Source organism: Seriola dumerili, unplaced genomic scaffold (assembly GCF_002260705.1).
Source record: "Seriola dumerili isolate Sdu_G_001 unplaced genomic scaffold, Sdu_1.0 BDQW01000756.1, whole genome shotgun sequence".
Taxonomy (NCBI): domain Eukaryota; kingdom Metazoa; phylum Chordata; class Actinopteri; order Carangiformes; family Carangidae; genus Seriola; species Seriola dumerili.
The window spans coordinates 686,901-700,137 of record NW_019175011.1 but is presented as its reverse complement, the minus strand read 5'-3'; the positions used below and the strand labels follow the sequence as shown (position 1 = coordinate 700,137).

Here is a 13,237-nt window from a genome sequence, read left to right as displayed (position 1 = left end):
GGCAGCACAGAGCTGCACTTCAGTCCAAAAACTATTAAAATCAGTTAGTGACACTTGCAGTGGGTGACACCATCCTGCTGCTGCTAATGCCAACACACCAAATGTCTATTCACCTGTGGCTCAAACCTTCATTTAATGTTTCAAGTCATAAAATGAACATATAAACTAAACAGTTCCTTCAAACTCTTGATCACATATTCCATCTATTTTTAACTGATAATTACATAAAAATGTTGTGTCTCCTCCACAAAATAGAAATAAATAACTTAAATAACTTCTGATACAAACAATACATGTATTATATATTGACATATTTATTGTCTATTAGTTACATAGCTATTCACGTCACAGCTGGAAAATCTCACACTACATGATGGCTCGTTCCAATAATATATCGTTTATCAATCTTCAGAAACCACACAAATCTCACCTGTGAGCAGCAGGATCACAAACACTGTCTCGTCCATCCTGACTGTGATTAACTGTGGATGAAAGAAAGACCCAACATGACAGCTGAATTAGCACTGACACATTTAAAAGGTCATTTAATGACTTTGTCTTTACTTCCACTTTCATACTAATCCTATACATTTTAGCCTGATACTAATATACAAACAGCTGAATAGCTGACCTAAACAAGCATGGTTTTATTTATGTGCTGTAATTTTGACAGATGAACAAAGAATTGCATATTGTCACTTATGAATAATATCTCAGTTTTAGGCAGAGCATCTTACATTAAACATTTTGTACCTTGTATAGCTCAAGTCTTTTCCCTCTCTTTTCTATTTTTATCACTTGTCACTGTGATTAAGGTTAAATCTGTGCACTGAAATTTAAATTCTAAATATTTGTGTTGCTTCTCAGCTGAGAGAGAAAGAATAAGAAATCCTTAAATCAATTTTGTATACTGTGGTGATTCAAGTTTTTTTTTTTTTTTTTTAGACAAACTGACTAAAAATCAGTAATTTGAGTTATATTCATCTTTTTTTAATCTTATGTGATATTGCACCAATAAAAAGAAAAAGAAAAAGAGTTAAGCTGCAAGAGAGTTACAAAAACAACAACAACAACAAAAAAGATACTGTGTTTTCAAAAAAAGATAACTCACCAAACCAAAGTTTCCTCAGTTGCCAGCTGTCTCTCCTCTGCACTGTGTGACTACGACTCTTCAGACTGGATGAGATAACTGTGACACACCCCTATTGGTTAAACAAACAAACAAACAAACAAACAAACAAGTGGTGAGCCATGTGTTTCTCTGGGCTTTTTCAAAATCATCCCATATAAACTATAAACAGGAAATTATTGACATGGAGATAGATGTCAAAAAAGAAATGTAATGATGTTAAAAAGCTTATCCATTGTTTGCGTCATTCTACATGTGATATAATGAGAGACAGTAAATATGTATGTGACTGTCTGGCCATATTTTCTACATGTCACGAGTACTGTACATCAATATGTGTCTGTAGTTCAGCATAGAGCATTCTCTTCCACAGAAGTACAAAGATTTAACGTGAATAAATCATCTTGATATTCAAAAATCCCCAAATGAATCATTCAAATCCAAGTGAACTCACTAAGTCAACATCCACCGAGATCTAATGATGATGGAAACGTGGCGATCACAGAGTGAAGCACTGGAAAAATACTAGTGAGCATCGATCTCCAGTCTGATGTTCATGTGTCATAAATGAGGTGAGAGATTTTCCACTTAGTATTAAAACATGCAGGTGCAAAGGAAGTTAATTAAATAATGTGCAATACGTGTTCATTGAATCAGCTCTCACCTTGTCTTAGGCCTGATTTGAAAGCGTGAGTGTCGAACAAAGGGACTCAACAACAGGAACACAAAAAAGGCAATTAATATTTAGCAGACCACCTCTATATGCTTTAATGGCAGGAATCAACAAAATGTATCTTTCTGCTCTAGGATCTTACTTTTCTGGATCTCTTTGACTATTATTACCTGAATGATCACCTCTCGTACATTTTGTATTTTATGAGTTAAAGATGCANCTCTATATGCTTTAATGGCAGGAATCAACAAAATGTATCTGTCTGTTCTAGGATCTTACTTTTCTGGGTCTCTTTGACCTCTCGTATATTTTGTATTTTATGAGTTAAAGATGCGCTGTGAGTTTTCTTCTGTTTACCTTCAATTTTACTCACCAAAACACATTGTGGATATCCTTGATACTGCCCCACTGTGATACTCATGGTAGAAAAAAAAAAAACTACACAGGGTACCTTCATTTGTTTGTGATTTGTGTGTTTGCCTCAGACAAACTTTTCTTGAACCTCATCAGTGAAAATACGGTCGGATAACTTAAGATAATTTGCATTCAGAGCTCCACAGATGATTCATTCAAATCTAACTGATGACACAGTGTCAACATCCACTCAAATCTGATGATGATAGAGATGTGCTGTTCAAAGAGAAAAAAATACTGGTAAACAAGAATCTCTTTCAGTCTGATGTTTTGTGTCATAAATGGTGGTGAGACATATTTGGGTATTAATAAAGTTTGATTTAAATCTGATTAAGTCAGTTGTAGCTTTATTTTTAAACTTTAACTCATTTTATTCCATTGATACCACTCTCATGTCTTTATGGTAAATATGGCAGCTAGCCTGGCTCTGTCCAAAATTCATAAATCTGTCTACCAGCACCTCTAACACTCGCTAAGTAACGCAATTTATCTTTTTTGTATAGCCAGGCTAGTTGTTCCACCCTGCTCACAGTCTTAATGCTAAGCAATGCTAACCGGCTGCCGCATCATTTTCAGCACACCACACATGAGAGGAGTATTGAACTTCTCATCGAACTCTCAGCAACAAAGTGAATAAGGGTATTTCATAAAATAACAAGCTTTCTCTTGGCAAGTCCCTTTTGTGGCTCGTTAATAAGAATTAAAGATCAAAAACATTTATTTTTACCACACTATGTGACTTCAAACATATCATTAAAGGCTGGTGGTTTTTGAAGAAAAGTTGTAACCGCAACTAAGAATGTCTTAACTGTTATCCTTGTGCCATATCAGGTCAAATTTTTAACCTGTCAAATACTTTAGTTTATGACTAAACACCTGCAAAACTAATCATCCTTAGCATTTTGTCCTGATTAGCAGGTGTTATCATGCTAACATGCTAAACCACGATGATGAACATGCTAAGCATTACACCTAATAAACACCAGTGTGTTCCCTCGGGGGGACGTGGTCTACGAAGGTGTGGCTCTTCGTAACCGCCGAACTGAAATGTGTCTCCAGCTGTGCCTGACCCTACTGTTATGTCGCAAAGCATGGCTCCTGTCTCCTAGCAACTTTGACAACACGTAACTCATCTTCACAAAAAACGTGAGGTTTGAAGGCCCCTTGGTTTTAACAGTTGTACCATTAGCTATTGAACTGAGCTGAAACCCAATACTTACATTTATAAATGTAATCCTTGGGCTCTCTGTTGGTTTTGTTTGCTGCCATGTTATTTTCATTACCAGCACGTAATGAATCTAGGGATAGGTTGGGCCACGAAGGACCCACAATTAATGAAGATGTTTTTACATGAATTTGCTGCGTGTTTTTGTCCTTGCGTGTGTTTTCTGAAGTTGCAGTGCGTTGAGCATCCAATACACGAACCTTTTTCACTGCATTTTGACTGACTGTTAAATCACAGGTGTATCTGTTAACATAAAAAACTGCTCCATCTCTTTTACTGTAGTTGATCCAGCTCTAGGGCCCTGGCATCGCTTACTCACTAGACTGGTTGCACTGCATACTAGATGTTTTACCTGACACCTTTTTGGGATCTGAAACCCTTCAAGTTGAGCGTGAATCTGTGCTCACGCCCTTCAAGACAGCTGTCAAGTTTGAGCAGTTGTGATGCACACCTTCCTGTGCCTGGAGCCACAACATGTTTTATTTGATGACGTTAAATTTCATCATAGCAAAAAAACAGGATGCTCTTATATTTGGAGCCAACAGGAAACTGCAAGTTTCCCTGTTGGCGCAGATCTTTTTATGGGCTGCACGAGCTTTGAATGGAAGAGAGCCATCATTATTGTTATTAGTTCCACCTGCAGCTTGTCCTGATGTGGGATGTCAAAATGTGTAACCAGTCAGAGTATTTCAAACACCTGTGTGACTGTGCAGGGTGTCACAACTTTGCCCAGTATGAGACCACAATCAGTTATTTAGCTCCATTAGAGCTGCACTGAAAAATAAATCTTCCCTGGCAGGTCTGAAAATTCATATTGGCCATTTTATGTGAACACAGTATTTCACATAAAGTAGGGAGAAATACAGTATTTACCCTGTTTGATGTAGAAGGGGTGGACAAAACGTTAGAAACACCTTTCATTATAATTGAAAGGACATCTGAGATAATGATATTTGTGGTAGATAATAAGTAAGTCACACTGATTCATATCTATATATGTTCATGTGTTTAGATTTGAGTCATGACTCATGTCTCCACTTCAACTCTCCTGCTCCTGTCTTTCTCTTTTGGCTTTGTCCTGGTGAATGTCCATGTCTCTTTAAGACCATGTCCTGTAATTACTGAGGATCACAGAGAATATTTTATTCCCCACCTCCCCTTGTGATATTAATCCCACCCGAATGGGATGTTTACACTGCATGAATTTTCAGGTCCACCAAAAAACTGGGAACTCTATGTATGCATATATATATTCTTTTTCCTCAAGTCCCAGCTTGTAGGCAGTTGGCTCAAAATAGAAAATATTTTTACCAATAAATACTCTTCAAGTTAAATTTTTTGTTTTTCTGTCATTTTATTTTCTGTAGCTTAAATTCAGAGGAAAAAAGTCAAAGCATGTAGACATGTAAACATCTCTAATATAAAATGATCATAATACTTAAAGCTCACTGCAACACACAAACCAACCCCGTACTTAACATTTTCATATGAGTGCATTGTTCAACATAAGTTTTCAATCAGGATTTTGTTGGAACTTGAACCTGATTTGAAATTGCAGGTGAGTTAGGATAGAAAGTCGTACGTCAAGCTGCTCGTGGATCATTAGACTCTAAGCTCAACAATTTGCAACAATTTACATTTGGAGACTTTTGAATAAAAACACAATCTTCTTGTTAAAACAACAAACCATTGAAAAACAAATGCTGGACCTTCAAGAGTAAAAATAAATAGCTGTAGTTGTGTAGTAGTGTAAGACTTCCTCTGTATCTGTTTTACTGACTTCAAAGCACAAGCTCTTTTTAATAACATCATAAATATAGCACGGTGCTTTTACATACTGTATGTATGTCAGTGTGAGTGTATTCTGCAGCCATTTTTGTAGATGATTTATAAGATTTAGGACTTTGTAATTTTGGGGTTTAAACATGTTGTGCATCACATTGTGTGTTATTAAAATGTGGGTCTTCTTCTTCTGGTTCTATTTAACAACCTAACCTAGCCTCATTATTCAGGTAGTGTGAGAATAAAGCTTTTAGGCCTTTCAGAAAGATTTGGATGGAGCTCAGCTGATGTGAAAAGTATGTAGGTGAATTTGAAAGTTGCTCTAGATCTTGGATCTTTGGACTCTGAACTCCAAATATAGGTTTTTTTCCAATTCTCCTCTACAGTAGTGAAGGCAAACAGCGCCACTTTGTGGACAACCATAATTACTGCTACCCTGAAGATTCAATTTTGCTGATCTCCTGCCAGTGAATTCACTCATTCAGAATAGCTGGATATTAATAAAAAACAAACTACACAGAGTACTCGTCACTTGTATTTATTCATACTATATCATATTTATATTCTATGTTCATCAGATATTTATATATATATATATTTATATAGATATTTACATATGGCAGTGTTGCCAGTAGAAGAAACAGATATTTCAACAAAATGGATGACAAAAACAAGTTCAATTCAGTGCTATGCTGAAAGCACACAAAGTTTGATTTAAAAAAAAAAAAAAAAAAAAAGTGTCAAAAAAACCGGAATTTGAAAAAACAAAAAAAACACTTGGGGGTTATTTAAAAAAAAAAAAAAAAAAAAAAAAGTGTCATAAAAACCGGAATTTGGAAAAACAGCAAAAACACTTGGGTGTGATTAAATCTACACATAGCTTTACATGATGCTGCGTCACACTATTCGTGGATTTTGTGTCACTTGGGTTTCTGCTCCAGACCTTGTGCAAATGTAGTGTCGCTGAAAGTGGCGTCAGACTCCCCCAGAAATCACCAGGCAGTGTAAAGGTAGTTGACATGGACTTCCACACGTAAAAAAAAAAAAAAAAGGTACAACACTATATACACATTGAAACAATGAACTGATGCTTTCTGCTGAGATCCAAGTAATAATTGTTCGCATTAAGTACAGCCATGCAGTAGCAGCGATCGTCAGACATTCTTCGATACATTTTCTGATAGCTTGCCTTTCTTTGCCGACATGTATCAGTCAAAAATATTGGACCAAACAAACATGCGGTATATATTATCTCTCACATTCACCCGCTCCTCAGAGAAATACACTTTGGAATTAAATGGCTTTTGGAGGAAACATAAATGCTCAAAATAAAAAAGAAATCATACTGACTAATTGGTTTCTACTCTATCATTTCATAAAGCCAATTATGTACTCTTCTTTCTCTTGAAAATAGAAAAGTGCCTCCAACTTTGCAAAACTAAGACCCTCTGACACACGTGCACTTGCATGTGTTTGTGTGCAACAAGCGTAAGCTATTTTCTATAAATACAGTACGTTTTTATATTCTTCTCTCTTTAGACACCACATGGTCTAATTAACAAAAATAGAATAAAAAATAACTTTTAATACATTCTAGAAACAAACACGCAACTGGGTTGGTCGAATACAGAGGGCGCGGGGGCACTAAGAGGCAGGTCCTGGTGGAGGTGGAGGTGTGTGGAGGAGGTGGAGGGCACAGGTTTACCCCCGTTAGGAAGCTTTCAAGGGTGCACTTTGAAAGAGAGCAGTTCCTCTGAGTGCATGTTGTTGAGTGAACGCAGCTCGGGAAGCTTGAGCAACAGTTTGGTGAAAGTGGTGGATGCCTCGTCGCCGTGGTTCTGCATAACCAGGTTTCGCAGCGCCCGGATCAGTTTGTCCTGCAGGGCCTCCACTGAGTTCAGGTCCTGGATCCCTGAACGATCTGAGTCAGAACACAACGGGGGCAATGTTAACACCGGATCATCTGAGAGTGATATGAGTTTTGATATGAGAAGTAACTGTCACGGATGTAACAGTAACAGTGGAGCTGCGAGTGAAGCGTTCTTACCGGCTGAGACGAGCACCACGGCGGTGAACAGACTCATTTCATCTGCGTCGAGCCGCAGCGCTGCCAGCTTCTCGCTGAACTCGCACATGGAGTTGAGCAGCTCGCCGGCGCCGAGCGAGCGAAGCGTGTCGAGGCTGTAGCGCTTGCCGCTCAGGAAGGTCACCGTCCGCTCCACCACGTTGAACAGAGAGGCAAATCGGACCATCAGCACCTGGGAGTCGAGGGAGGGAGGGAGGATTTTAAGTTTTTGGTTTGACATGTGCAGGTGGCTCAAACACAAAATGTGTATAATGCTTTGTGTGTAATAATTCAGACACAATAATTTATTTTCTTTTTAAAGAAACTGTAATTTTAGAAATGTGCTGTGTCATCCTTTGAACCATCGGTTTTAATCCATTTTAAAAAAAGCTCTATCTTGGATGCATAATTGTGCAATTTCTAAATCTTTTGAGGGCATGTCGCCAATTCAAACTCTCTATGGCGTCATCCTGAAACCTGATTTCATTAAAAGGTGCACGGTATCTACAGTCAAGGCCTCAGGAGCAGAACATTAACGGCCAACTTTTGCACCACACTGATAAAAAGAAAAAGAAACCTGAGTGTTGGCATCGACACATCCAAACTTGCGTTTATCGAATAATCTGAATAGGAGCGACTACAATGTGTGTATCTCAGCTCTCCCCAGAAGAACGTAACGTTACACAATCGAACCCATAGAAAATTCTCTTCAAAGTCTCTTTCATTTCCATTCCAGCTGTTATCAGAGTAAATATTAGTCAGTACACACAGCTGACCATCTGCTCTGTTTGGGAAAGCCACAGTAGATCCTGTATTCTGGGTGTTTTAAGAAGCCGCTGTGTTCGACTTCAAAGAGAGCACGAAATAACATGAGGTGTTTTAAGTTCTGCCTGTTTGCCCACTGACCTCAAAAGTTCCAGCTTTTAGGAGGCTGACTTGGTCGTGCTCGGGTAGGTCACGGAAGCCCGGGATCCTCTTGGCGAACTCGACCACCTCCCGCACGGCGGGGGTGAAGCTCATGGAGAACTCCTCCCAGATCTCCTGGCTTGGCTTGTGGGGGTCCACGTAGGGCGAGGTGTTCATGGGACAGACCTGGAAAAACACGAGGACAGAGGGTCGATCAGGGTGGGTGATCAATGCCTTTCAGCTTTCACTGGCTTTCTGGAAGTGTGATATGAATTTCAAAAATGGAAAAGATGAATTACTCACCAAGTGTGCTCTATTATTCACACAGCTGGTTGGTCCATTATAACCACTTGAGGCAGTTGGTGTGTTAAATTCATGCTGTCTTTGGCTGTCTTCTGATGGTTCACAGCTGGGGGCGCTGTTGAGCTGCTGCTGAGGCTGCTGCTGGTAAACTCCCCTCTCCTCACGATAAGCAACGTTGGTGACATGTTGGCTGTTACTGTAAGAACTGTGCTGGTAACCCCCCACAACCGCATTGTTGTTCCAGCAGTTCCAGCTCTCCTGTTGCTCCTCCATGCGGCTGTCACACCCTGTCTCCAGGGCGACTGTGACCGGCGAGGGTGAGACCTGGCCCTGTCTCGGTGACCTCTGCTGGCTGAACACTAAGGCATCTTGGTGCTGCCTGCTCGTCGTGACGACGGCCTCGTCCTCGCCACTGTCTGATGCGCAGGAGGAGGCAGAGCTGGAGTTGGTGTCCATGGAAACCACAGACTCTGAGTCCTGGGGGCACTGTGGCGAGGAGGGGTTGGAGCATGATGGGGAATCAGAAGCAGAGGAGGAGGAGGAGGAGGGCGAGGAGCTGGCATCGCTGGTCATGGCCTCCATGGGCAGTGGGGGGCTCTGGTGGCCGTGCAGCATGCTGTGCAGCTGGCTGTTGTTGCTCATCATGTTGTTCATGGCGTTCTGCATCTCCAGCAGCATCCTCTGCTTTTCCCTCTTTGGGATGCGGCCAAATCGAACAGCTGAGAGTGAAAATGACAGCTGTTAGATCATATTAAGATTAACAATACCTAAAAATAAGCACTAAAGGAAAAAGCTTCAGAGGAAATGCTTCATGTTCTTTGCTTTCTGATATAACTCTATATTAATAAAGTAAACAAACCACTAGCTGAAACTAATCTAAATGCTCACCATCTCTGGACATGCCAACAGCCAGACACTTCTTGAAGCGACACTGCTGGCAGCGGTTCCTGTTGATCCTCATGATGGTGCAGTTTTCCATCTTAAGACACTTCTTGTACTGGATATTCTGCTGGATGCTTCTCCTGAAGAAGCCCTAAAGAACCAAAGATCCACATGAGGAACATGAGCCATTTGAGTTAGAGTCCTCAGAGTGAGGATATGAATCAAAAGTGCAGAGCTGCAACATTTCATTCCAGGAACTTGTCTCACCTTGCAGCCCTCACAAGCGTGCACGCCATAGTGGAAGCCCGAGGCCACATCGCCGCACACCTTGCACAACAGCACCATTCCATTGATCTCTGCAGAAACAAAGATAAGCAGTGATTCATGTGCCCCAGATCAAATATGCAATGTTGTTCAGTGGCAAAGTGTTTCAGTAATGGCATGACCCTGATCTTGTGCTTACTGGTGATGCTGCTCTTGGCAGACGTGGAGGAGCGCCCGGCCTTCTCCATGCCGTGACTGCGCGGGTGCCCGTTCTTGGCCGGTGGAGCAATATCCACCACCATGCCCACAGCCCTGCTGGGCAGCGAGGGCCGGGATAGAGTAGGTGATGTCGACAGGTAGCCGCTGCTGGGGCTGCTGCTCATACAGGACTCTGGGCTGGAGGCAGAGCCAGAGGAAATATAGGCAATCACGCCTCCTGTGGAGAGGGAGAGACGGTGACATGTTATAGCGGGTGAATTACTTCTAAGACAGTTAAGAGTTTTTTTCCTTTTGTTTAAAGGCTCTCTTATAACTGTTGCTGTTGCTCTAGTATGAAAGTTAACCACCACATTAAGCAAACACACAATGCAAAATTTGCAATCTCAGGACATGTGTTCTTACTTTCATGTAAATCTGTTTCTAGGAAATGAAATTCACACGCAACCATAGCAACAACCACATCAAGATATGAAATGTTTTTTTTAACTCTACTACGCATCAAGCTTGCCATGGTTAATGTGAACCAGAGACAATAACAGGAATCACAGTGTAAACCGCAGCAATAAAAAAAACGAAAAAAACTTGTTTTGTATGCCAAACAAAAGACTCTCTTGGTAGTACAGTGAGTATAGGTACCTCTGACACGCCTAGGCTGCACAGGAGTCTAGTGTGTGTGTGTGTGTGTGTGTTTCCTGGTTGGTTTATTCACTGCTGTGATTGACCTGCTTTATCACCTCCAGTGCTTACTGGTTGGATAACACTATTACATAACAGGCCTGGGTCTCAATGCTATGGGAGTGTGCTCTGCTGACTTGACGACCAGACAGGGTCATTTACGCACTAGAGTATCATAACAGTTGTAGAAACAAAAGGAAGGGAAAACATCCATTTTATGACATGTTTGGCCAGAAAACTGATCTGGTGACCGTTCTGTCACACGAATTGGGAATTGAAAGTTTGGTGGATCCACAGATAGAAGGGCGAGAGCCTGCAGCCACGTTACGAAACTGAGGAGGTGTGAAAGATCTTTTTGAAAAACTGTGGGACATACCAAGTGATAAAAGCAGAGAACATGTTAGATTGGCTTTTGGAGTTGTAAGTTTCATCAGTTCTTACTTTCATGAACATTTAAGCCTATACTTTTCTGTTTTTTTCTGTTTCATATCACAGTAAAGTGAATGTCTTTGAGTTTTGGACTGAGAGTCAAACAAGATACCTGAAGATTCCACCTTGGACTCTGGGAAACTGTGAATTGCATGTTTCACTATTTTGTGAAACTTCACAAACCAAACAATTAATAGATTCATCGATAATGTAGCTGGCAAATACATCGATCATGTAAATAATTTTAAATTGCAGCCCCAATTATGAATGTTACTTATGTGCCCTTGAGCAAGGCATTAACATTTGACAAACTGCTCCAGTGAGAGAGTGTTAAAGTGAATGAAGTGAGGTTGGGCGTTTGCATGCTTATTCGAATTCCAGGCAAAAAATAACGTTTATGCAGAAAACGGATCATCTGTAAGTCTTTGTTGGAATATTTGTGTAAAAGCTGAAACGTGTTTTTCTTAATTAACTCTTAAAGACCTTTAAATTTAGAGGCCAGAGCAGATGATTACCTAACCTCAACCATGACTGTTCTCTTTCACGGCCCACCCACACGTGGACCTGTCATGTATTTCTGTGAAAGCGAAGCGCGAGGACAGGAAAAAAAATCTAGGTCAGCCGCGTCTCTCTCCCCTCGTCTCACGTGTACCCTGCAGTCCAGCCTCGCGTCGGGAGTGCTGTATACAGACCGGATTATGCAATGTGCTGCGTCACGGGCTGCGGTCCAGCCAATCGGAGAAGAGTTCCACTGAAACGTGCGCGTGGAGTGGAACGCCCCTCGGCCAATCAGAGGAGTGTTCTAGAGAACGTGTACACACACAGGCACATGGCTAGACTACGCTGTCCATGTGAGCAGGACCGGGGAAGTGGAACACTGTTGTTGTGTCAAATGTAAATGTAGCATAGACGCAGAGCCGCACTGGCACTCCTAACCCCCTTTTAAAACACGGCAACAAGATTAGATTCACGTTTTTATTACACTGTAGCCACACGGCAATGTAATAAAATAATTTTAAAAAATGTATTAAAATTTCCTATCAACTAATCTACGATTGTAATGCTGCGGTACAATGAGAAAAAATGTAGTTACGCCTCCAGAACACCATTCATTTGTGTTCATTCATTTCTAAAAACACTTTATTATTGCGTGGATCTACCTAATAACACTCATTGTTATGCACCTAGTGTATTCTAGCCACAGATACATTTTTATAGCATTTTCATAACTCTGTGCCACCAATCACTTCGGTGGGTTTCCTCGACACCAATGCCATAAAAAGCAAGACAAGGCATAACATATATATATATATATATATATATATAGATGTCTGAATCTAATAGTATTAAGGGTGGACGAGACGTCTATAGAAGACACATCATCTCCCTAAATCTTAACACCATCACTGCAATCAAATAGTCTCTGCACAATGCATGCAATGAAAACATTCTATTTCATGGAGAAATGATTATAGCAAACATTGTTCTCTTACCAGGCTTGGCTGTCCCAACGTCCTCAGGCATCTCCGATGAACAGATAATTAACTAAATGCAACTGTCTGTCACGACTTCTGCCACTTGACACGAAAACGATAGAGACTAAACTTGCCAACCGTGTGCAAGTAAAACGAGTTGAAAAATGGTGCCGAAGCTCATATCAGGAACCTATTTCTAGAAATAAGCTGCAGGTCCAAGTCGGTGACTCATGAGAGATCGACTCATCCAGCGTTTACTGTCTGAGAGAGAAGAGCTTGAATACGTATACGGCTGAATCGGAGGAACTCCCCTGTTGTTGTGTGTGACTGCGGGTTTGTCAAGAGAACTAGAACTGAATGTTCTCAATAGTGTGCTCGCCCATGTGACCCATTTGTCGGCCACGCCTCTCCGCCCGGCCGCTCGAGCCACTTTAACCCAGTGACACACTTTCAGGGCCCCGGAGAGGCGGAGCCAGGCGTTCCGTCGACGTAACAGTGGAATGGTAACACAGCGGTCACGTTGCGCAGCACAACGTGAAGGGTGAAGCGCGATCAGCACAGTACAGTTATGTTGCGTGCAGACAAATCCTGTGGATGGACGATCGAGTCATTCAGATTTTAGTCAGTAACGCTATTTTTCCTCATTAGTCAGGTACAAGCTGCAGCAGGCCCCTTCGCTTGGATGTTTTTCCATATTATGCTACTTTATAGTACTCTACTGTTTCAGAGGGGAAATGTACACAACTCCATTACTTGAGTCAAGGTGTAGATACCTCTGAACAAATATTACTCAATT

General features: G+C 41.0%; 1 protein-coding gene across 1 annotated transcript; it reads right to left on the bottom strand.

The window, feature by feature from the left end:
• Window positions 1-6,016: 6,016 nt before the first annotated feature.
• On the bottom strand, window positions 6,017-12,778 carry LOC111236896 (nuclear receptor subfamily 1 group D member 2-like). Its single transcript, XM_022765798.1, has 8 exons — window positions 12,460-12,778; window positions 9,843-10,079; window positions 9,647-9,735; window positions 9,386-9,530; window positions 8,498-9,216; window positions 8,195-8,380; window positions 7,271-7,481; window positions 6,017-7,144 (listed from the first exon to the last, which is right to left on the bottom strand). Exons 1-8 carry the CDS (start codon window positions 12,488-12,490, stop codon window positions 6,945-6,947), a joined length of 1,818 nt encoding a protein of 605 aa, XP_022621519.1. The 5' UTR covers window positions 12,491-12,778; the 3' UTR covers window positions 6,017-6,944.
• Window positions 12,779-13,237: the final 459 nt, after the last annotated feature.